The 26,303-nt window shown below is 41.1% G+C and overlaps 1 protein-coding gene across 2 annotated transcripts in view; it reads right to left on the reverse strand.

The window, feature by feature from the left end:
• Positions 1-26,303, reverse strand: part of Csmd1 (CUB and Sushi multiple domains 1) — a 1,596,844-nt gene that overhangs the window by 284,452 nt on the left and 1,286,089 nt on the right. For both annotated transcript variants that reach the window (XM_052751771.1, XM_052751770.1), the window contains exons 18-21: positions 25,090-25,278; positions 14,241-14,357; positions 12,087-12,302; positions 5,741-5,929 (exon numbers count right to left, since the gene is read on the reverse strand). In XM_052751771.1, the coding sequence (XP_052607731.1) occupies positions 5,741-5,929; positions 12,087-12,302; positions 14,241-14,357; positions 25,090-25,278 (711 nt within the window). The remainder of the gene's footprint in view (positions 1-5,740; positions 5,930-12,086; positions 12,303-14,240; positions 14,358-25,089; positions 25,279-26,303) is intronic.

A 26,303-nucleotide genomic window follows, 5' to 3' on the forward strand; every position in this document is an offset into this window, starting at 1 on the left:
GTGTAGCTTTGCGCCTTTCCTGGAACTCACTTGGTAGTCCAGGCTGGCCTCGAACTCACAGAGATCCGCCTGGCTCTGCCTCCCGAGTGCTGGGATTAAAGGCGTGCGCCACCACCGCCCGGCTTCTCTCCCTTTTCTTAATGGAAGAAAAGGGCCACTGACTTCCAGCACCAAATTTGCATGAAATAAAATACCTTTAATCAAGGTAAAGCTGACAGTAAATGACACCCAACTCTCAAGGAAGCCTGAGGAAACCAAATGAGTGTGTGTTCTCATCTATGGTAGTGAAGAATTTCAGTCAAGAACTCACTCAGCTCACAAATGTTGAGGGGAAAATAATCATTAATCAAAAGAGGTAGCACACTACCACCACCACTACCAGAGTCACTGCCACTGCCATCATCATCAAATCATCATCACCATTATCATCATCATCATCATCATCATCATCATCATCATCATCTCTGCATGAGCAGTGTGTCTGGGGAGCCCAGGCCTCTGTGACATCAACTTCCTGGAGCTCGATTAGAAGTAGTTTGTTTTCCTTGTTTTAGTCATGATGGAACAGGATTTTCCTGGCCTCCACACCCTTCACATAATCAGGTGTTTAAGAGACTTTTGTTTGCTTGTTCTGTTTTTCCTGTTCTCCATGATGAACTTGCCAGTTAGAGAATTTTTATAGGCTGAACAGTAACAATCTTAGGTAGGTGCAATTCATCATGCTAAGGTCCTTTAGGCAGCCTGTTTGAAAATTAAGCCTGCTGGGTGGTGGTGGCACATGCCTTTAATTCCAGCACTCCAGAGGAAGAGCCAGGAGGATCTCTGTGAGTTCAAAGCCTGCCTGGTGTACAGATTGAGATCCAGGACAGGCTCCAAAGCTACACAGAGAAATCCTGTCTCAAAAAACCAAAGGGGAAAAAAAAGAGAGAGAGAGAGAAAAAAAAGAAAATTAAGCCTATTCAGTCTCCAAAGATAGACAGGACAAATAAAAATGGAAATATGCCAAAGAGCCTGAGAGGTCCCCTGAGCCCTGGTGCTTCAACCCCGGGGCAAGGGGAGGGGGAAGCACTACAGAAAACAAGGCACATTTAAGAAGCAGCAACTCCAATTTTCTCTCTGTAGAGGACTGTTCCCGCTCTCCCTCCCTCTCTGCCTGCCCCCACCCTTATGGGTATTTGTGGGTTGCAGCCTCACAGCTTGCAGTGATTGAATAGACTTAGCCAGAACCTACTCCTCTGACCTGCGGGGTCTACCCAGGATGCACCAGAAACATGGAAAGGATAAAGCATCTCTGTCGTTCACATTGGGTATGTACGCCCAATATCCAAACAGTACACTGGAAAATTAAGCTTATTAAAATGAATAAATCTTTTGCTAACAGTTAAATTTGAAAAACTTGTTTCTTGTTATATTGCTGCTTTCAACTACATTTCTGTAAACATAAATGAAAATTAATTATTTTTCTTTTTCTGTAATAGTAAAAAAAAGTTCATGAAAGATAAAAAACAAAACAACAACAACAAAAGCAGGTGCCCAGAAAATTGCCAAGTTAACTGACCCAAGTGCTGAAAATTCTTTGAACTTTGTTTAAGGGATCCACGTGACCCCTCATCATCATAGCAAATAAATGTTTTCCTTTTTAGGTCTTTTAAAATTCTTTCAATAGATTATTTAATATTTCTCTAAAGTGCTAGGATATTATGTCCCTTGATACAAATCACTTTCTTCTTCAAAGAGAAACTAATAAAACAGTAATGAAAAAATTGAACTCTTTTTGAGAGTTTTTGAATTCAATTACTTAAAATAAAATTAGCTGTGATGTGAGGGGATCGATCGACTCTGGCCTTCCTTCTTCTGTACAATGGGGTCAACCTGTGAAGTCAAGGGTCTTCCTACTCTGAGATCTGCTGCAGTATATGACTCCTACAAGGTCAAGTGACAGAACCCACAGACCCACACTGCACAGGTGCAGGCTGGAAGTCTGACACACAAACACTAGCCATGTATAATCTATATGGATTAACAAATATTCAATAATAGAAAGGTTATTTTGTTGGAGATGCTGATTTCTTTAGTGTTTGATTATATGAAATTTAACCTTTCAATATGCCAGTGTGATGCTTAAAGTGGGGGCAGGCTTAAGCTACTTCAGAGACTTGCCCATCTGCATAATACTGAGGCCACAAAAGTTTATACAGGTCACAGAGGTTTGGAGATGTAATCATTGGGAGAAGATATATGTGCCTGCAGCTATTATGATTTGGTGCAAATTATGGTGGGGCCACTGAGACTGTTGTGAAATGGACAAAACTAATAACTCACTTTCATTTACATAGACACATGCTTTGGAGCAGAGGTATGGAGAACCAGAAGAAGAAAAAAAGAGCCATAAAATAGAAACAACAAGATCTACTTCCCTATTACTCAAAGCAAGCTTAACTTGATATTCAAATAAGCTGCTTACCTGTGCCTAGAACAGAGAAAAGTCCTCCCCAATGCAACAAGTCCTATATTGACTCAAGATATCTAGCAATTGCATAAGACGGAACTGTTTAATCAGTTCATTATATTAAACCCGTTTTTTTCTAATTAATGCTATCATTGGATAAAGCATTAAGAATAGAAATAAAAAATTAGCTATTAATTTTATTATAAAATTATGACTGAAGTGGCTGGAAAGATGCTCGGTAGTTAAGAATAGTTGCCACTCTTGGAGGGGACCAGCAGTTCCCAGAACCCACACTGAATGGCTCAAAATTGTGGTCAATTCCAGCTCTAGAGAGCTGTCACCCTCTTCTGGCCTCCCAAGACATCTGCACACATATGCTTACATACATATAGACACAAATAAATAAAAATAATCAAAATAAGCCTTTTAAAATTTGTAAACAATCAATTAAAGAAATAGAAAGGAACTAAAGAGTCATGGGGTTAAGATGATGATATCTAAACAGAATGTCAAGTGATTGAACACTAAATTTAGTGCTAGAAGAAATGCACAGTCAGTGAAAATCCAGGTAGAATACTTCACTTTATTATGTCTCTCTAAAGTATTTGCAACCGTTGGACACTAGAGAATTTTGTCTGAGTCTCTGTATCCTTATAAAAGACCCTTTGTTCAGAAAGTGCTGTTGCATGTGTTTTCTCATTAGAATATACATCTCAAGTTCATTTCAAATATGCCTTCACCATATCCCATATAGTACATATTTCCTAGAGATACTCAACCTGTGATCACTGAGGTGGATTGTAACTTTTGGCCAGAGACAAATAAATTGTATTTTTATAACTTTAATGAAAGGGTGAGGGTGTGTTCATGGGCCAAAGGTTCTAGGACCAGGAAGGGTTTAAGGAGGACTGTTATATCCATCTGATGGAGAGTTAGCTCTTAGGGTTCCAGAGAAGAAACTATAGGTCCAAGGGGTGATAACTAATCCAAGCAGATTTCTAACCCATGCCATCAGCTAAAGAGGATCTGAAAGTGAAGTGTGTGTGTGTGTGTGTGTGTGTGTGTGTGTGTGTGTGTGTGTGTGTGTGTAAGGACCTTCATAGGTGGCCAGTATGTGCTCAAAAAAAAAAAAAACCATGAGAAACCAACTTGAGAGTGTAGGGCAAGCCTCCTCCATTGGAATGCAGGAGACAGGTAAGGGTGAGCGTAGAACACTTACGCATTGAGCTCAGTGTAACCAATATCTTTTTTGGTTCAGGTAAAGGCATATTGAATGAGAGCAGTGCAAGGCTGGGCAAGTCTAGCATGGCCATCCCTGTGAGGGTGGTTCCTTTTGAGTAAAATGGGAAGTGACTTAGCAGGTTTCTATAGAGAGGGGATTATGTCAATTCCCAGATTAGAACCAAGGTTTCAAGGGTCAGGGGGGACCCAGGATCTTCAGTGCAGAGATAGCAGAGCCTCCAGAGGCAGAGCTGAATCCTGAGCTGCATGGCTGACAAATTCATAGGAACCAGAAGCCAGTGAGTGTGGACAACTTTGGACACAGAGGTGGTGCCAGGTGTGCCTGATGCCTGTTGGGTTCAGTGTAGTTTGTGACCCTTTATCAGAGGTGTCTTGCAACCTGTTGTGCTAGAAAGAAATGAAGGAAGTAGCAGGCAATGTGCAAAAGGCTGAGGAGAGGAGAGGCCAATACAAGGCCTTTTCAGGCCCTTTCCAGGGTTGTGGTGTGTAAGAGCCAATGGCATCTGTTGCTTGGCAATCTACAAACTACGGCATTTCCTGATGAGATTATGCCTCAGTTGTTCTACCTCTAAGATAGAGCCAGCAATACAATACTTATTGCATAGATACAACACAAACTAAATACAGGCAAAGCTCATGGTACCCTCCAGGCAAAGCTCAATAAATTATTTCACATTTAAGACAACAGTGTACAATCCTGACTACCAAGAAAAACAGAATTATAATGATGAATGGAAGAAAAACAGCATGACAACTGACTGTCACAATCTCTAGACTAGTTGTTTGATTTTATTCAGGTGAATTTTTCCCCCAAACTCAAACTGCAACTGTTAAAATATTTAAATAAGGAGAATGCATCCCAGAGAGCTCTGGGAAATCCTTAGAACATCAACAGAACAATGTCCAGATAGTCTTTGAAACTTGAGAGAGGTTTTCAACATGGGATGGGAGTGGGGGAAGATGGGAAAGAGGAGGTAAACACATTTGATGTTGACAGTTTTGTCTACAGTTGAGGCTTGACTCTGTGGCTCATGAGAAGCCAAAGGCCAGCACTGACTGTTGGATTCCAAAGCATCCCTAAGTCTTGCCTAGAATAGATGAGAGTTAGAGCTATGGAGAAATGTGGCCATATTCTGCTAACTTTCTGGCATTTTCTCCTTATTCAGTTTCTCTCAGGGATCCCATACCTGCTTCTGTTTTGTGACCTGGGGTCTTGGAATGACTCTTTGATCCACCTCTGTGAACCCGGAAGTCTTGGGGAAAGCATGGTTTATCTCTTACATTGTTTTCTCTTTTTTAGGGTGTCTGGCTGTTTAAAGAACTGGTCATGAGCAGACTGCTGCTGAGTGTTGTGGCTGAGCGACAGGTGCCACACTGGGTCTCAGCAATAATGAATGACCAGGTGGTCGGGCTTCACAGAAGTCTTGCACTAAAGCCAGGGTGGCAATGGTAGCTCTACATTTCCAGTCAATGCCCAAGAGAAGTACAGTACCACTGCTCTGAACTACTGCACTCAGGTCAGTGTGCCCTGAGAACCTCCTTACAAATAACCCAAATGAAAACCTATACTCCACTGCCTAGCAGAGAAACTTCCTGCCTTCTCACAGATGACACTGTTAAATCAACCTTTGACGCCAAACACTGGTGATGCTTTTTTGCTGGAACGTACCATAAACACACAATCAAGGGCTCCAAGGGAAACAAAGGCACTATTCCGGGCTGCCTTTTGTCATTCCAGGGAGTATGGGTCTCAGCAACAGTAGAGTTAGCATTTTCCCTTTCCCCATTTGCTAAGTATTATTTTTACACTTACTTTCCCACTTCATATAGACCCTTGGCACATACTCTGGTCTCCCTTTACCACTCACAGAACCCTCTAATTGACAGAGACATAGTTTATAGATGAGACAAATCAGGCTCTGAAATTGAGGTAGCTCCCCACAGCTCAGGCTATCCCAGTTCCAGCCTCTGCCCTTCCTGGCCAGCCTCCTCTCTGTTTCCTGACCCACTGCCCATGGATGAATGAAATGAAAGCGTGTGGCCACCTACCCACACACCTTGGCAGAGGTGCACTCCACACTCGGCGTCCCCCACCCAGGCACGTAAGCTTGGTTGCACCTTCTAAGCGGTATCCCTGGAAGCAGGTGAAAGCCAGCGTGTCACCCACACCAAACTGGAACCCGATTCTGCGGCTGAAGGCAGGGACTCCAGGGTCATCACAGGGCTCCAGGTCATATTCTGGAAACAAAAAAGACAGGGTGCATAGCAAGCTTTCTCATTGGACTTTCTTTGGAGCGCCAGCCCCTTCCCCCAAATAATGATACAGAGACTTATTATCAATTATGAAAGCTTGGCCGTAGCTTAGGCTTGTTCCCAACTAACTCTTATAACTTAAATTAATCAGTTTCTATTAATCTAGGTTTTACCACCTGGCTCTTTACTTCTTCTCCATTCTGTACATCTGACTTGACCCACATCTTGCTGGTAAAATCCCCTGTGACACGTTCTAACTCAGAGTTCCTATCTCTGCCCAGAAGTCCCACCTAACCTCTCCTACCTAGCTATTGACCACTCAGCTCTTTATTAAACCAATCAGAATAAAACAGCGACATTTTCATACAGTGTGATCAAATATCCTGCCACAAAGGTGAGGATGTGGTACCTGGGGAGCAAGAAAAAGTATTTAGCATAGACTAGGAAAGGGAGAACACTGAATGAAACCTCCCTTTGTCTCTACTCTCTCTCTCTTTTGCTCTCTCTCCTTCCCCCTTCATCTTTTGTCATATGAATTCCTATCCTTTGTCCCATAGATTTTAGCATAGATCTCAGCAGTTTACAATATAAACATATACATGTAATAAGGTAAATAGGATGAACCATTCTGTCTCTTTCTTTGAGAGGATGAAATCAATTTTCTAATATTCACAGCTGCTAAAACCAGAAAGCTTTGCATTTTCCTTTGACATAGTTTTCATGAAGAAGGCATGGGGCAGAAGACAGTGTAGAGCTAAGTGAAGTGCTAGCAGTCAGCTCGTCAGAGCCAAGCCACCTGTAAAACGGGCATGTCTGCAGCAAAGCTATTCTCAACGTATGAACCATGTTTTAGTAACATACAATGGAAAATATTTTGTTAACTAGAGATTTCTATGAGCCCCACCAGAAGCAAGCACTAAACAAGTCTGAAGGAAAGCAACATTGCCTGGCACACAGCTGCATGTGCGGAGTATGTCTTCAGAAGGTTGGCACCACTGAGGATCTTTTGTGCCAGCCTCATGTTTTCCGCAGCTCGTTGGGACCACACTGTGTGTGCAGGTTGGACACTGTTTGTCACTGGTCCCCCTGTTTATCTGTGGAGAGGTAAGGAACTGGTGCATCAGAAGCACAATGAGGTAGATTAGATGCCCATGCTTTAGTTTCTTGTTGTTTGCATCATTTGAAATCCCCCATGTCCAGTACAGTCATGTTAGTGCCAGGCCACAGGCCAAGCAAATGTGCCGAGAGTCTGGAGATGAGCAATGGTGTAAGGAGCTGTTCTAGTTTTCTTTCTGTTGCTATGATGAGCAGCTTAAGGGAGGAAGAGGTTTTGTTTGGCTTACACTTCCAGGTCACAGTGCATCGCTGAGGGAAGCCAAGGCAGGAACTCAAGCAGAGAATGAAGCAGAAACCATGGAGGAATACTGTTTACTGGCCTGCTCTTTGGCTGGCTCAGCCTGCTTTCTTATACAGCCAGGACCATTTGCCTAAGGATGATCCCTTAGAGAGATAGGCCCTCCTACATCAATTAGAAAACAGGACAGGACCTCAGGCCACTATTGATTCAAGCAATTCCTCAACTGGAAATTTCCTTTTCCTAGATGACTCTGTGTTTTGTCAAGTTAACAATAAGTACTAACCAGAAGAGAGACAGTGAAAGATTTACTGAGGAATGACCTTTACTGCAGGAAGACGGCCATTTCTTCCAAGGGAGGAACCTTGATCACTTATGTGATAAAGTGGGAACCTCGACTGTGGTTCTGTGGAACCAGTGCTTCCACTTTCTGATTTCCAATTTCTGATTCTCCTATCTTTAAATTTTACAATCAATATTGTCAAGGAACATACAGTTTCAATCCCCTGGTGGATTGCTTATTGTTCTTCTTTTCAAGCTCAACCCCTTCGTCATTGTATTAACGGATTATTAGACTTTTACTAAAATCTCACTGTAGAACACTCAATGTAAGCTCCTCCTTCATTTCATCAAGCCACTACTTAACCTCTGCCTGCTCTGTTCTACATTTGGGACAAAAATCGGCTTTAGAGCAATGAAATATTCAAACTCATCTCACCATTCTGGGAATGCACTTATTAGTCTGACCTTAGTTTACCATGCTCCAGGGAAGGAAAAGATAGACAATTTTATCTATTGGACTCAACAACCACTCATGGCAAACTTGTCCCAGACAATACACAGATTCTTCAGGAAACACTAAAATGCAGATGTCATGACACATTCCCTTCTGAAATTGTTTTCCTTCTATCTGAAACATGTGCCACATACTTTTTGAAAATAATGTTTTTCTGTCCTTTTAAAACAATTAGAAACTCCTTGTAAATATGCTAATGACACCTATGTTATACCTACCACTTTTTGTACAAAGGCACCCCATAGCATTAAGGTTCTTTGCTTTGCGTATATTTTATTTTGCAATTTATTCCTTAATTTTTAAAATATTTATTTCATTTTTTATTTATGTTTGTGTGTATGTGTGGGTACATATGTAAGAGTAGCCATAGAGGTTAAAGGAGGGCATTCATGCCTTCTAGAGTTACAAGCGATTGTGAACTATTCCACACAAATGCTTGGACCCTAACTCAGATTCTCTGTAAGAGCGGCAAGTGTTTTTAACCACTATTCCATCTCTCTGTCCCCTTATTTGGTAGTTTAGATGATGCCCTTACTGTGTGCCTGTTAGAATAGAAAGGGTCTGATCTTATCCCATGGGAAATGTGGGGGGCAATTAGTTTCTATCATCCATCTACATAGGAGTGGCTTCTTATATTAGCTGCAATTTATTTACTTTATCATGGTGTACACTTACACTGTGCAGTTCCCATATTTTTTCTATTATAAAAACATATTTATTTAAATTTATTTGTATGAGTGTTTTGTCTACATGTATGTCTGCATATAATTCTGTGGGATGGTCTGTATGTCAAGCGTGTTGCTGATTGGTCAATAAATAAATCACTGATTGGCCAGTGGCCAGGCAGGAAGTATAGGTGGGGCAAGGAGGAGAATAAAGCTGGGAAGTGGAAGGCTGAGTCAGAGAGACACTGCCAGCCTCCATGATGAGAAACAGCATGTGAAGATGCCGGTAAACCACGAGCTACGTGGCAAGGTATAGATTAATGGAAATGGATTAATTTAAGCTGTAAGAACAGTTAGTAAGAAGCCTGCCACGACCATACAGTTTGTAAGCAATATAAGTCTCTGTGTTTACTTGGTTGGGTTTGAGCGGCTGTGGGACTGGCGGGTGAGAGAGATTTGTTCTGACTGTGGGCCAGGCAGGAAAACTCTAGCTACAATATTATATACATATTTGGGGCCCATGGAAGTGAGAAGAGGTGATTTGATACCCTGACGTCGGAATTATGGATATTTGTGAGCTGCCATTGTGGGGGTTGAGAACTGAACTCAGGTCCTCTACAAGAGTGAAAAGTGCTCATAACTAAAGAGCCATTTTTCCAGGCCCATTCTTTATAATTTTTACAACAGAAAAGGAATTTATTGTTCTCAAAGTTTAACTTCCTTCAAACTAAAAGGTTTTAGTTTGGGATATCACCTTTCTTATTTTTCTTTGTTTACTATCTCAGCTTTCCATGTTAGCAGGGACATGTGTGCACCAGGGCCTGCATTATGTAGAGCATAGGAACCAGGTTCCACAAAGGCAGCTTACCTCCTGATGCAGGGCCACATCCCAGGAGGGTTACCATGCAGCTGCTCTGGAAGTATTTGTTGAGTGATTAAAGTGCAATGAAAGGGTAAGTGAGCTCTTCTCTGCATCCAGCCCTAACAATTCAACAACGGAAAGAGACACCATCCCCTAGAGACATGTGTGGCAGAGTATAGTAGAAGAAGGGTGTTGAAATATACACTTTTGTAGGTGCACTGATTGGAACACGTCTTTTAAAGGTCATGTTGGAATTTAATTGCCATTGTGACAGTCCTGTGTGGGTGAAGCTTTGAGAGGTGAGATGGTTTAGGGGTGCTACAGCTGCAGGGAGCTCCTCACACCAAGAACGTGCTCAGCTCCACTTCTCCATCCAGAAGCTTCCTTGCCACTTTGCCTGGCATCATGAGCTGAAACAGCACAAAGGACCTCTTCTGGTATAAAGGTTACAAATCTTACATTTACAGCCATAGAGCTATGAGCCTAAGAAATTGCACTTATCTAGTAATAGACTTCCCACAAGAGCTGCAAACAGACAAACAAAAAAACAACCCAGAACCAATGCTTTGCTGTACAATAACCTGTGTGATAGCTAAAGTGGGTCATGAAAAAAAAACCAAAAACAAACAAACAAACTAACAAAAAACAGTTCTGCAGTTCACTAGAAGTTTAATTTCTGAAGTTTGTAGCTTTGGTCTGAATGACTGGCCAAAAGTATTGGGCACTACTTTCCTGAAAGGGTTAAAACTTGGGTATTGTATGACAAGGATGCAAGGCAGCTATCTGCCTTACATCTCTTCTGCCATGTGATGATACAGCTCAGAAGCAACAATAGATGTCAGAACTAGTTCTGGGACCTCCCAGCCAGCAGAATTTGAGAATGGAATGTTTATTCTTCCCCAGAGTCTCTGATGCTCTGTTAGAGCAGCACAGATGGACCGAGGCAGAAATCCAAAGACTCCACTGTCAGTTGTGTGCTGGGAGCCATAGAATTAAGAAACAGATGGGGAAAGATGAATGAAATTGCATAGACTCCTGGGTAACTTCTGTGGAAGGCAGCCATGGGCCTCACTGCCATCTCCTTCTCTAGAGTATTCCATTTAAACTCATTATAGATCAGGATGCAAGAACATAGAGGAGATAGAAATTCTCATGGTGATCATGAGAGATCCTCTAAGGAAACAACGGAACAGGGCTTCAGGCACCAGCGTGAAGAGACTGGAATCTCTGATTGATAAAGTGGCCAATATCAATATTCTTATGACTACAGTAAACTTTCAATACAGCATGCATTTGAGTCAGTCTTTGAAGCCTCTTTTATGCTGAGACATAGCAAGACAACCAACAAAGTCAGATTAAAATAGATGAAGCTCTTAGGAATTAGAAAACTCCCCTCAAGGAGTACTGTTAGAGAGGCATTCCGTCTTAGATTACAAAGCTTCATGCCATGAGTGCTACAGCCCCTTCCATGTGACAAACAGGGCACTGAGCTGCTGGTGGGAACCAGTAGGAAACGTCTATCTACAGGATATAAGATGAATCATCAAATATTACAACAATCACTAAGTGCCCCAATAATGTTTATGGAATTTAGACTCAAGGAGTTATTCTACACAGAAGAAATCACAGACAATTAAGGTTCTTGCAGACCTTATTATAAAATTGAATTACTTCCTCACCATGATGAATGACATTGGGGGTTTTGGTCAGGACAAGGTTGTAATTGTTCACACCCATTAGTGGTTGGGGTTGACTTCTAGTCAAGGGGGTGTGTAGATAATGGAAGAAGAGTGGGATTGAAGATGAGTGCTCTTTGCTTTGATCAGTATTTTTCTCATAGCTAAGAAGACTGTGTCAAAAGCAACACAAATTATGCAATCTCACCTGTGTAAATAATGCCAAATGCAGCAGAAAGTCTACACACACTACATACCACAGAAAAAGAAAGAAAAAAAAAGTTTCTTGACTTTGCCAGGATATTGTCACCATGTATAATTCTGATAAAGGAACTAAGAGTCTGTCCTTCTCTGTATGTAGGTGATTCTCTACTGGAGGGGCAAGGGTCAATGACAGTTGCCCCTGAACACTGATCCCAGGGAGTGAGGTTTGCTTAGAGCTGGTAGAACTGATAAGGAGTAGTGAACAAGGAAACCTTTGCAGGAAACAGAGTTTTATTCATCAATTTTCAAGGAAGAGAATGTGTGTGTAATGTATGACCAATGGCACACGTGTTGCCAAACAGACATGGTAGCATAGCTCTCAGTCTCTACATCCTGTGGATCAATAATTTGCTGAGGAGAGAGAGGGGGACATAGAGAGAGGAAGAGAGACATGGAGAAAGAGACAGAGGCAGAGAAGGAACTGAGATATAGGACGGACACAGACACAGACACACACACACACACACACACACACACACACACACACACACACTCCAAGACCGAAACAACAAAGGACTAACATACCTGCAAACGTGATGTTGAAGCCTTCATAGGAGATGGAGAAGTCAGAGATGAACCTGAGTTGGGCAGTGAAGTTTCCAAACAAACCAGCCTTAATGGTGTGAGGCAAGACTGACCCAGTGAGCCTGGCTACTGGCTCCGAGAAACTCCCATCCTCCGTGATCAGCAAATAGTCGTGAGAACTTTCAAGATGGAAGGTGTGGAAATTCATCTGCACTCCTGAGAGATGAGGGCGGGACAGTCGATTTAACTGCAGCTGAAAAGAATCTCTTCTGGGCATAATTATAGACATCAAAGGTTCAGATCAAAATATCTTAAATTGTTAAAAATTAAAATTATCTGTGTGACTCTAACTTTGAAATTTCAGAGAAAAATTAGACAGAGGCAGTTCTAAAAATCAAGTGGAAGAGTTAAACAAAAACAAATGTTCAAATAGTTGTAGGATCAATTACAGACAGATGCTGCCATGGGTTTGGTGTAGATATGGACCCAGATATTGATAAAGAGGAGCTAGATGTAGGTATTGATACACTCATGGCTATAGGTGGAGATATAGAAACTAATTAACACCAGCATAGATATGATACTGATGTTCATGTGGACAAGAATGAATACACATCTAGATATCATCACAGGTGTGTGCAGATGGCTATCTGTGATGAGAGGGATGCAAGTATGGCTATACATGTAGATAAAAACTTAAAGCAATCTATAGATACAGGTATGGATTCATAAGTACAATAAATATGTTGGTGCTTGACTGAATTCACTAACGGTCCCCAAGAACAGGGGGAGTGTTCATCCCAGAGATACAAAACACTGAAAAATCCTTCCATTTCCATTTCCCCAGCTTTATAAATAATAGTTTGGAGATATCATATGAAAACATACACTGCTGAGGGCAAATTCTCTTGAAATTATAATTTTGTAAGCTTCATACTCTCTTCATAGAAACTAGGCTCATAATGCACTATTTCTGATTTTTTTCTAATCAAGCAGATAAAATGATCTATAAGTCGATTCCTTTAAAGATTTACATATTTTCTAATTAAAACACTTTAGCTACTTATAATCTGTTTATTCTTAATTTACTTCAGGGCCACATTCTTCTTTCTTTCTTAGAGATTTATTATTTTCACTTATACATGTGTATTCATGGGTCCCTGTGTAGGTATGTGAATGTGAGTGCAGGTGCCCTCAAGAGGCCAGAGGCTGCTGACCTCCTTAGAGATGGAGTTATAGGTTGTGAGCTCACTGATGTGGGTACTTGGATTTTAACTCAGGTCCTCTGCAAGATTAGCATGTTCTCTTATGTGCCTAGCCACCTCTCCATGTTTTTTAATATGTGCTCATGGAAAAGTGTAAAGTGCATCTACAAGGGCACTGTAACATGAAGGTCACTGTAACATCTAAGTCAATTAAACATCAAGTGGAGTTCAAATATGTGTTGAAAGGCAAAGTCTGTTTAACTAAGTCTATTCCAAAGTCATCTCTGAGAGGAAAAATTTCATCTATTGCAGTTGGGAAAATTCAAGACATAAAAGCTGCCTATGTATATTGCAATGTAATCACTGCATTTGTATTGCATCTGTTTTGTGCAATGGTAAAAACTGTTTTTTTGTTTTGTTTTTAAAATTAAAAGACTCTTTAGAAATTACAGACAATAGTTATAGATATAAGAACATACCCAGGTTACTTTGATAAACCCAGTATTTATAACCTATATTTCCCAAACAAAATACCAATTGGCTCCTTTGCATTTACTGCCTGACTAAGGCCTGGGTTATCATAAGGACAGTGCCAAGCAAATTGAGAACAGAAACAGGAATGGATCTCAGATATAAAGAAGTTGAAACAATCTCCTTTTCTTATATTGAATCAATATTCACATTTTATTTAATTAAAGCTCCGTTTTCTTCTCATTATATCTAATTTCCAGGTTTCTATTCTCACACTTACAGCCCGGTTACTGGATGGGGAACAAAGACAACAAGAGTGACTTCTGCTTAACTCTTTAGTTTTATCAAAAAATAAAAGGGAACGGCTTGGAACCCATGGAAAAGAATTCATCCTCTTGTTTTTTTCCTTACTGTTCTCTCTAGCCTGAGCTCTCCAGTGTGCATTATTCTTTGCACCCAGGCCTGCCCTTTGTCTTACCCTTGCCATGAGAGACTTCGATGGTCCACGTACAGTTCAGAGAGTTTGGATAAAAGTCTGGAAATCCTGGAGAAAGGACAGTCCCACTCTTTCCATGGATGTAGCCTCCACACAGGGCTGAAATAACAGAAAACATAAAGAGTCTACAATGATTGCTAGAATGGAGTGCTTCTAATGGACAGTGAATTTACGTGAATACTGCCAGGACAAAATTGAAACCTAGACATTGCTTTAGTTGCAGTTATGAGATGCCAGTTCACAAGCAGGCGTCTACATCACAGCACAGCCATACAACCTAACTCTGAGTGCAGTGGGACAGAGAACTCCAGTGTCAATATGCCAGGAGCACTGGGCATACATTCAGCTGTAGCTCCCACCCTCCAGGGTAGAACTTAACAGTCCTTTGGTGAATTCAAAATCCTTGTAGCACAATATGCCATGTTCAAACAAACTCAAAGATTTAAGAACTGTAAAGTTATCTATAATAATTTGAGCAGGAAAGTAATAATAGGCAGCAGTACAATATTTTTAGGATTTTAAGGATTTTTGATAGACATGACAAAATCATTGAAAGTATGAAGTCACAGCAGCTGTGTTTGCATGTACATGATCTGTACAAGATCAAGCTGCCTAAATTCTAATATGGATGGGGAGGGGCTTATGAAGCCCCACCCCTAGATGAGGAGCTATTGGTAATAGATGACTACTATGGAAGGAGAGTCAAATTTATTCAGGGATGCAGCCCCTGAGAGGCCACACATGCTCCAGTGAATGGCCCCACAGCCACGCTTACAGGCAGTACTAAGTAGACTCAAGTTTTAGAAAGAGAGAGCACATGATATTTGAGAGGGAAAAGTAGTAAGGGGACAGAGAAGAATTTGGACAGAAGAAAATGGAAGTATGGGTTTGATTAAAATACGTGTGTAAGCAAGAAAAAAATTAAAATAAAGTATATTACATATATGCATGAATTGTGGGAAAGACATTTTTAAAAGAGAGAGATATCTTTCTTTTCCCTCTTGTAGTTTGCTTTTAAGGCTTAAGCACACACTCTTGCACCTATATCCATATTCGTATATAATACTCTTAAGGTTTGACACCCTAGTGACTTTTTCAGTGACACAACTTGTAGACACATGTGGAGCCTCCATACTTGATAGACAGCTATGGAACATCTGTTCTTGAGTGTAAGGCTTAATAGTCAAGTTGAGGTCATTGGCATCCCTGTCCCCTCACACATTCATTGCTTCTTTATTCTGGGAACATTCGAAGTACCCTAGACTGGTTGTTTTGAAATAGCCAACTGATTCTTATAATCTACAGTCACCCCATCTTGCAATGAAACAGTGTAACTATCCCTCTACCATGCTACATTCTCAGCAGATTTTGTACCTGGTGTTCTACTGGCTGCATCTGTGAGACAACCTCTTTGGTTTTCAATGCTGTCAAAGATGTGGAGAGAAATCTAATATACTGTGTGTGATGGCTAGTTTTGTCAACTTGCTACACTCTAAAATCAAATGGGAAGAGAGTCTCAACATGGGTCTAGATCAGGTTAATCTATGAACATGTGCAGGGAATTTACATAAGTTGGGTTAATTGAGGTGAAAAGACCCGTCATGGACATGGGTGGCATTGTTTCATAGGCTGGGCTCTGAATTGATGAGACTAGAGAAAACTAGCTGAGTGGTAAGAATGTGTGCATTCAGTTCTCGCTGCTCTTGACTGTGGGGTTGACTACCTGCTTTAGGTTCTGTCACTGTCACTTCCCTGCTATGATCAACTGTTACCTCAAACCGTGAGCTGAAATCAACCCATTTCTGTCATCACTTGTCACTTGCTTTCTGTCAAGATATTTTCACAGCAACAGAAATAAAAGCAGGACATGACACAGAGCTAAGAATGTAAACCAGTTCAGCCCACATGGAAAGTAAAGTGATGATGTTCCATAAAAGGAGCAGAATGCCATTCACATGATCCAGTCATCCAGGGTTCAGAAGGAAATCGGTGCATCAAAGGGATCTTGTCAACCTCCACATAGGAATCCTCATGACAGCCAGCATATAGAAACAATCAAGGTATTCATATATGGATGACAGAATAAAGACAATATGCCATCTCCACACACTGGGAGGTCATTGGGCCGGAAGAGAATAAGGTGCTGTCACTTGCAACAACAGGGGAGACCCTGGGGGAGGCAATGTCTGGAAGTGAGCCAGGCAGAGAGACAAAGCCCCAAGTGTATCACAAGAGGAAAGTTTGGGAACTCTCACCCCAGAGTTAGAGTTCAAACAACAGTTCCTCAACCTGGTGGCTCAATGACCCCCATGAAACTACCAGCCTTTGGTCTTTTACATAGCTGTGTGATGGAAATGGACAAAGTGATAAATTTCATCTTACTGTTTCTAAAATGTAGATGGGACTTCTTGGTTGCCCTTATTATTATTCATAATAAATACTTTTCTTTCTCTTCCTCTGTATCTGTCACTGTGTGTGTGTTTATGTGTAAATAACACTCTACTCACTACTTTGTGATACTGTGACAGAGAGCAGTTCACACTTCTCTGTGTTTCCCTCCTATGTCTGAAAAATCTAACAATCCCTGGCTCCCTGTGTGCTGGAGAAGGAGGTGAGCCACTCGGAAGGATTATCTGCACTGTTGTAATAAACATTAACACTGGGTCAGTGTGGTGCTCTCCTGCCTGTTCCTGGAGAGATCTTTGTGGTGTCTGGGAGAAGCTCGTAAACCTGAGCTTGTGTGCATGCTTCCTTCGTCCAATTAGATGGACTGAACCGTCATTCTCTAACTCATCCCTGGAACAATTGCTTCTCAGTATGAGACTTATAAATTGTTTCACGAACACTTCTTTCACAATTAATAATTGCATGATTATTGGATAATTTATGAAAGACAGGATGTACTTCCTCATGCTCTCCGGTCAGTATTTGAAGGGAATTTAACACATCACAACACATAAACTTAGCAAGAATAGCCATATGATAACCAACTGAACAGAAGCTTCTGAAGATCATTTCTACAATATTTTAATAGTTTCTCATCATATTCTCCCATCTTAATGTTCCACTGGTTCTACATTTCCCCATGAAAGATAGAACACCAAACATGAACTTTGAAGTCAATTTTGTCAATAATGAATTGCTCAGAACCTGCTGGTGGACACTGTCTTCAGCACGGAAGGAGATCACAATAAAGAAAAGAGACAAAACCACTACCCTTGTGGTGTGTGTGTGGCACACTGAGGACTATAACTGTGTGAACCTTGATGACAGACTCTGGAAGATGACAGGTGCCTGTGAATGGAGCCAAGCACAGGGAGGGGAGAGCCGAGTCCAAGACTTGTGTGGAGCTGGAGGCACTGACATGAGTGGTCCGAAGCAGCTTGGAGAAAGGGCCCCAAAGAGACTGAGCTGTGAGGCCCCATGTGATACCTGAATGAGAGCATGGGTGGTGAGAAGGGACAAAAGAAAAGGGGCTCTCGACTAGTATGGGCTTGTTAGTGGCAGCAGGAGAGAGGGGGTCAATCAGGTATGTGCCATAGAGCCATCACAACTGTCTGCTATCAAGACTGGTGCAGCAATAGGAAGGTCACAAGCTGGACGCCTAAGCTTAACCTGGGAAGGGGATGGAGATGTTTGGAGAGGAGAGCAGAAGTCAGCTTTGGAACTCGGAAGCTTGATGCTATTGGGCACCCAAGCAAAATGGCTGGGGTTGGGATGGGGCACACAAGTCAGCTTCCCTTGGGAAACACTGAGTAGGAAACAGGACAGCACAGTGGTGGACAACCAGTACCGTGGATGTGAACAGACAGTGGAAAATGGTGCCCAGGTATTTACCATGTGAACAGCACAGTGGAGATGGAAGATTCTAGAGAGGAACCTGAAGCAGAGTGGCCAGGACAGGATGGGAAGAAATAGAGGCCTGAGGTCCTAATTATAGAAGATGTGTACAATTAATTTTAATCTATTGCAGGTCAGGCATAAATCAGCACAATGAATTCTCAAATTTTATGAAGGATTTAGCTATAAGAAATTAAAGTATTTTATGTAACAGTGAGATGCCATATATCCAGTGTTTCTGGGACAAAGTACTCTAAAGACTGCCTGTGCTCCTTGACTCATAAAAAGTAGTTCATATCCAAATATATTGAACAATTACAAATCCATAATTCATTGTGTGTGTGTGTGTGTGTGTGTGTGTGTGTGTGTGTGTGTGTGTGTGTGTGTGTGTATTGTGTGCAGGCTAACCTGTGTATGCAAATGTGCACCTGTATGGAAGACAGAGGTCATCCTTCAGTGCCATTGCTTAGGGGTTGTTCCCCTTGCTTTTGAGGTGGGGTTCCTCACTGGGCCTAGAGTACTCTAACTTGGCTGGAGGGCCACCAAGCGTCAGAGATCTTCCTGTCTCTGCCTCTCCAGTGCTGTTCAGTGACGTTACAACTACTGTGGAAGGTTGAAAGTACTAATCAATGGCAGGGTGCTTCCATTTGGAGCATGTGGGGGGAAATTTGCAGGTGAGGTAGATCCTCCTGTGAATCTTGATCCCATGGGTGCATATAGAGTTCTCTCTGACCCACTCATTATCAGTGTTCTAAATAAAAATAACTGCACAAAGCCCACAGGCTTAAGGAGAGGGGAATTTAATATACAAAGAATGGAATTGAAATTCTCAGCTAATCTAAGGAGAGAAGAGAATAAGATAAAACCCAGACTTTTACTTCAGAGTCCCTACTTTACTTGACTATTCATAGATGGTCATGTCTCTGTTCCCCTAGCAGAGACACCAAATGAACCACATAGAATTTGAATTACATGAATCTATTTCTTCATGCATTATGGAGCCTTTTCTGGGTAGTTACAAAGCTACAGTAAAAATTTACTTCTAGTTTCCTTGAGGCTGTCACTCCAAGAGTTTGACATTTGTATTTCTAATATCTACCCCACTGTCTAGGACCCACACAGGTTTTATCAAAAAGCCCCTTGGACAGATGACTAAAATATACAGAAAATAGAAAAGGGAAGATTAGGAGAAGGTTGACATCTTTCCACAGGTTTGCTGAGGGTAAGCTTCCACCAATGATGAAATTTGGTGTTAACCTCTGCTTGGATCTCAGTCTCCATTACAAATCGTTTACTGATGGCTGTACCCCTGTCAAATTAACACCCCTTCATGTTCTCAGATATACAAAATAATCATTCAAGGAAGTCCCTAACATCCCCAAGATATAATCTATTAGGAAAAGAAAATACAATGACTTAAAAATACATATAACAAAGTGAGGATTATTCTGCAAATAAGATTGCCAAGTAGCTTTCCAACCTCAAAGGCAGCCCAGGTATGTAGTCTATAAAGTGCTAATAAGATGGCAAATTAGAAGGCAAGCTGCTGTCCACAACCAGGAAGGTGGATACCCTATAAGTGAGGACATGTTGGTAGGATGTGGAGGTATAGCTCTTTCTGCATTGCCCTGTGGAATGTGTGCTCATGCCATTTTTTTGGTCTGTTCACATCAGCAAGACTGAACAATGCACATCTTCTTGCAAAATCTACATGTAGCTACATGCCCTGCCCGGCCCACAGTCATGACAAATATCTGTCACCCACCAGTCCCACAGCCGCTCAGACCCAACCAAGTAAACACAGAGACATATTGCTTACAAACTGTATGGCCGTGCCAGGCTTCTTGCTAACTATTCTTATATCTTAAATTAATCCATTTCTATAAATCTATACCTTGCCATGTGGCTCATGGCTTACCGGCATCTTCACATGCTGCTTGTCATGGCGGCAGCTGGCAGTGTCTCTCTGACTCAGCCTTCCACTTCCCAGAATTCTCTTCTCTGCTTGTCCCTCCTATACTTCCTGCCTGGCTACTGGCCAATCAGCATTTTATTTATACAGAGCAATAGCCACAGCACCTACAGACCTCCCATGGATACTGTAGTTACTCTTTTCCAACATTATCACCTCCTTTCTCCATGCTGGTCTTCTCTAAGATCATGACAAAGGTTGTATAATGCATTGAAGGTTACAGACTCAATTTTCACTTCTTAGGGATTTAACAAATTCAAGACTAGGTGTCTATCTTCACTGAGAAAGACAGGAGTTGACATATGGAAACTATATGTCAAGCCAGAGTCCTTTTTCATGAGAGTCAAGGTTACTAGAGAGGGAAGAATAAGGTGCCATAGATTCTGCTCTCTCCCTGTTAGGTACTTCACAATGCCATCATAAGCTGAAAAACCACCAAATTTACACAGCCTCTTCCTTATTTCCATCTGCCTGCATGCTTTGTGTCTTCACTCTGTCCTATACCCCCAATGTCATGCCTTATATGTGGCACTTCTGCCTATCCCCGGTTCAGCTTTTCTTTATGTCTTTTGCTGCAGAAGGATTCCAGGACCTCACATGTGCTAGACAAGTGCTCTACCACCAAGTTCAAGACCTTGCCTTGGTCTTCATGCTTTAACTGGTACACTTTGGTGTTTTAGTCTAACTGAACACTGCATTCTTGTAGTTGTACTAGTGTCTTCTCTGAAAAAATTGCATGTGAAACACAAAATCTTGTGCTTCATTTCTTTCTTCATTTTCTAGATTTCATTACTTTGTGGGGGTGGGGTTGTGCTTACTTTATGGGTATGGTACTAATAAAGTAGAGCTGTAGTTCAGGTTCTCTCTATTGCAGGGTAACTCCTGGCCTCTTAGTGGTGGACCAGAAGTCACTGACTATATCTCCTTTCTTTCTTTCTTTCTTTCTTTCTTTCTTTCTTTCTTTCTTTCTTTCTTTCTTTCTTTCTTTCTTTCTTTCTTTCTTTCTGTCTCTCTCTCTCTCTCTCTCTCTCTCTCTCTCTCTCTCCTCCTCTTTCTTTCTTTCTTTCTTTCTTTCTATTGGACTCATATTCTCAAAAGAAATATTGGACAGACACCCTGCAGTTCAAGGAAGTGTTAAATTATGACTGTCCAGATGTAGAAGGTAGCCTCTCTAAGACACATACATAGCTGTTTACACTCTCAAAGATGAAGGACTCTGGCTGTGGGGTCCTGAGATTGTTGTCTCAAGTTGAGACATGCCTAGAGACATCGTGAACTGTGTTTCACTCCTCCACCCTCAGCAGCTAGTGTTCACTCCAACCCCCACATCCTCCTATTCTCTTCTTTTTTCTTTGTCTTGAGTCAAATGATTTCTCCAGAATCAGGTCTCTTTAGGAAGACTGACCTTGAATGATGCCTCCAGGGCCACTCAAGAATGCACATTGTAAGTCTTATTTATTATGTTTTCATTTCCCTATTTTCAGTCATTTTTCTTTCTTCACCTGCTTCTATGTGTGATATCTTAAAAACTCTATTTCTTCTCCTTATGCTGATATTAACTGTTAGCTACAAACACAACTGATTTGCACTAAATGTTTGTGGAAACAATAAACACTTTATAAAAACATTTAATAACAACATTTCCAAAACGATCCGTGCATTTACCCTTTACCAAACAAAAGGAAGACAATGACTCCAATGCTCAATTTCTTACTTTAAAACTGCAGTATGCTAACAATGGTTTTTAAAAGGAACAAATGTACTAGGGAAGAGAAAGGCTAGGTTTATCTTCCTTTTAGGTTAGATAAAATATTATAATTAATTCTAATTTATGTTTTCTTGCAGAGAACTATGAATTTTTAGAGGTTTACATTTCCTGTTGATGTATGGTTTATTGCAATAAAAACCTGCAAGATTTAAAAGATTGTGTGAGATTAGAAAGGGCAAGGAGAGTCTCAGAGCTCAGTGCAAACAGCCATGACTAAATAAAACTCTTATGCCAAACTCTAAACTCTCCTAAAATGTGAAGATTTATTAATAACCTTTCACTGTCGGCTTTTTAGCCCTGGAAAGGTGCTACAATGTAGCATAACAAATCACATTAGGGATTCCCCTTAGATGGATCAGATTTCAAATTTGCATAAATTTGACTTGGAAGACAAAAGACAAAATGTCTAAGTTTAGTGCACTTTCATTTTCTCTAGAAAATGTCATTTATAACCAGCACATAGGCCATTCTAGTAGAGCTGGGTTCTACTCCGTTCCTATGTCATTTCTTGTCTAAACATTTATTTTCCCCTGACTAAGACTCTGGGAATTTGTAAACTGTACCCTGTGTATTGTCCCCTGCTGTTCTCCCTCATTCCTGCTACCCAGGATGCCTCCTCGTGTGCTGAGCACCTTGGAAAACTTCAATCCTCACTGGGTCTAAACTTCATTCTTCTGTTTTCTTAAATATTTTTTAGATTTATTTTATGTGTTTGACTGTTTTGTCTGCATGTTTGTCTGTGCACCACATGCATGCCTGTTGCCTGTGGAGGTCGGAAGAGTATGTTAGATTCCCTAAACTTGAGTTACAGAAGGTAGTGAGTCACCATATGGCTGAGCCACTTCTCCAGCCCCATACTGTTCTATTTCTTTACCTTAGTTCTTCCTCTGTCCAAACCCTACTGAAACCTAAAAGCCAAATTACAAAACATGCTCTCAAGTATGTGTTATACATATATGTGTGTGTATAAGTATGTCTATATATTTATGTATGTCTATGCAAATATAATTAAATATATATATATTAGGTATACATAATTGGATATTATATATAACAGCACTGGGTGAAAATTTTAAAGTTAAATTGTATGGCATTAATGTTGGCATAAAGGAAGGTCAAAAATGTGGCTGTGGTGGTCAGGTCAAGTCAGTCAGAATTCTGGAGAAGGCTGAGGTTGGTAGTCTACAGAGGATGTGTGTGACTCAGATAGCTTGCTACTACAGTGCTCAACAGGGAAATGAATATGCACATGTTTGGCTCAGGGTGAGAAGAGGCAAGGCCATGGATGGATAATTCTGTCTTCTAGGTTGCTTGTGGGCCTAAGCAGGATATCGTTCTCCTTCAGGACCAAAGCTACAACATGTTACTTACGTCCACTCAAGGACTCCTGGGAACATAAGATACAAAGGTTGGTGAGAAGAATCTACCTCAGAATGCCAGCCTCAAATAGGTCAAACAGAGTCTCCTACTTGGAAGCATCATTTTCGTCACCCAGACAGGTGCTTTGACCATGCGACAACTGTCTACTGCTGAGCAAGACCACAGCAGTCACCACATGGTCCCAGTACTTCACTCTTCAAATCCCCACAGCTACGGTGGAAATGTGTGCAATGAAAACAACATGACCAAGTACACTGGAGGCTAGGGCAGGAGGGATTCAGGATTTGGGTGGACTGGGTTACACAACAAAAAATCCTGTCTCAAAAGAAAACAAACACCAAAAAATAAGCAGCGTGGGATGCTTTGCACAGAGGCTGTCTCAATGGACACTTCTTCCTTTGATGTACGGTTTCCTTCCCCACATTTCAGCAGCACTCATCTTTTATCTTTTGATAACGGCCATTCTAACAGGTGCAAGGACTTGCATTTGGATTTGCCTTTCAGCTCACCACATACATTGTACACATGCCCAACCTGCCGGCCACACGCAACCAAAAATAAACAGGCCACAATGTAAAAATCACAAATTAATTTAAAACACTATTTTTTTTCTTTGTAACTTGATTACATGGTACTCAAAGATGCAATTTATAGATGGCAATGTTGTGTTACAATGTTGAAGAGTTTTTTACCTCAGAGTATATAATTTACGTCACCTTTTATATTAAATATATTGACATTAGCAGTAGATGACACTATAATTACAATATACAGCATCAAAGAACAATATCTCAGCTGCTTTCTTCCAAGAACAAGCAATGTGTGATCTTCCTGAAGAAGGTCATCATGCCCAGTTGCCCATTCTTTGTACCCTCCTACCAGGTAACCCCATGGGTACTTAAGTAGCCAAATTTTGCCCAGAGTCCAAAATCTCTACTGGTTCTGTGTGCTTGCCTCTGAAGGCATTCCTTACCCTGAGTGTTCCACCTCCTATATGCATACACCAAGCACTGTTTGAGCTAGTACTCCGGTGAAAAGACCAAAGCTTGTCAGTGATTGGTGGTTCTGCAAACAACCTTCCCTAGACCCTGCTATTTGCATCTATTATTTTGAGGAAACTAAGGTGCTTATTACCCATATAACATTTTAAAAGAAATACCCACAGTTTGGGAAAAGGAATAAAAGTGGAAATTATGTGTATATATAACTCCCACTTAAGTATTTTTTCCATATACCTATATACTTTTCTAAAGAAACAGTGTTATAATGGATGTATATTCATGACTAAAGAGAACATGCCAAAAGTGTTTTCCAAATGATCACAAGCAACACATCCCATCTAACTTTTAGTGTAAAACTGAGAGAGACACAGTGATTCACAGTAATCAAAAATCTCATCCTCTATCTGTATGTCCATGACTGGATCAGGAGCCTAGTGGCCCAGACGAAGTATTCTGGAAGAGGTCAGAGGTCACTGGGACAAATGTGCCGGCTTTGAGGAAACTACTATGTGGATCTGGGTTACCTGAGTCAGAAGAAAATGATACATTATTAACTGGATCATAATGTCCCCCAGGCCTCCTATAAACACTTGTACAAAAATACATGTATAATTGAGCTCTGTAAGTCTCAGGGTTCAGAGACCATGCCAAAGGAGAGATCACAAATTTTCGGTATTTGTAATGCATCATCCCAGCTAGTAGATAAATACTGAACAACCTTCAAATGTGCTATGCTCAAAGAATACAGTTTGTAAAGGGAACCCACTCTTCAATGACCTTGTATCATGCCAAGCCCTGTGCATACTGGCCAACGTGTTGGCATGTCCACAGGTGCACTTGCTTAGCCCTGTCTGCATGAGCTCTACCTACCATCACAGCTAGGCAGGGCATGGTTCCACTGATGGTTCTTCTCACAGACGAGAGGCTCATCGTCACTTAGTGTATATCCGGGATCACAGCTGAAGGTCACTGTAGACCTGATACCAAAGTTACTACCATGCCGATGACCATTTACAGGGATGCCTGGGTCCAGGCAGGAGTCTGATTCCAGAGTTACACCTGTATATACAGGAAACAAAAGTGACCAAAGGGCTTTTCTTGATAATTGAAAAAAAAATCCATTAAATTATAAGCCATAATATGTTCCCACATATGCACAGATCCAGGGAATTATCCAAGAGAACTCTCCATTACTAAATTGATTGTTGAATATCCAAGAGTCCATTAATGTGAAAAGCAATGTCTCCAAATATTTGACGTTGTTTTTCAAATTAAAAACAGTCATCTTGATGTGCTCCTCTCCGGGTCATAGAGAAATGGTGAAACCTTGAATAATTCATTGACCTCTCTGAATTTCACCTTTGTTCCTTGGAAAATCAATGGACTGTTAAGGGAACATTAAACCAGATTTCATTCCACCTCTTCTCTTTCCCCTCTCTCCTTCCTTTTACATTTTGCATTCCAGTTAGGTTTCGGCAGCTGCACGGCACTGTTCTTATCCATGCACATGTACAGGCAAGCACACACATGGAATGTGATTTAAAATTGCCTAACAGTTATTTTTCTAAAACGACGTCTATAAATCTACAGTTTAAAATCTGTGTACCATCTGCCATCTGCCTGTGCTGCAAGATAAGCTGGTATATAAAAGGAACTGGGTCACTTCATCATGAAGTGCTTTATGTTTCTCTTTTCTAGAATCATCTATTCAAGAACATGAGAATCAGGGAAGTGAATGTCATCATGATGTTTGTGTGACTGGAGAAAGGAAAACTCCTTTACAGTGTATTCTTCTGGCAGTAAGCTCAGACGTGGACTTTGATCTGAGGCTGCTCACCAAATGTCATAATGTTTTGGCAATCAGACTTTCCTGGCCCCAACAGTGACCTCCTGGGTACTGGGTCTGAGCATTTGCACTTTAGTAGAGTGAGGTGACTTGTGGGTAGGTTTCCCGTGCTGAGGTCAAACATGTGATTTATAAAATCCAGGGTGACTTTTAAAACAATAATAAAATGTCCCTAGTAGTACAGGAGTCTGTGACCCAAGAAGTGGTAGAACTGCCAGGCCACAGAAAGCTGGCTGCA

The sequence above is a fragment of the Peromyscus californicus genome, unplaced genomic scaffold (genome assembly GCF_007827085.1).
Source record: "Peromyscus californicus insignis strain IS unplaced genomic scaffold, ASM782708v3 Scaffold_23__1_contigs__length_62951481, whole genome shotgun sequence".
NCBI classification, from domain to species: Eukaryota; Metazoa; Chordata; class Mammalia; order Rodentia; family Cricetidae; genus Peromyscus; species Peromyscus californicus.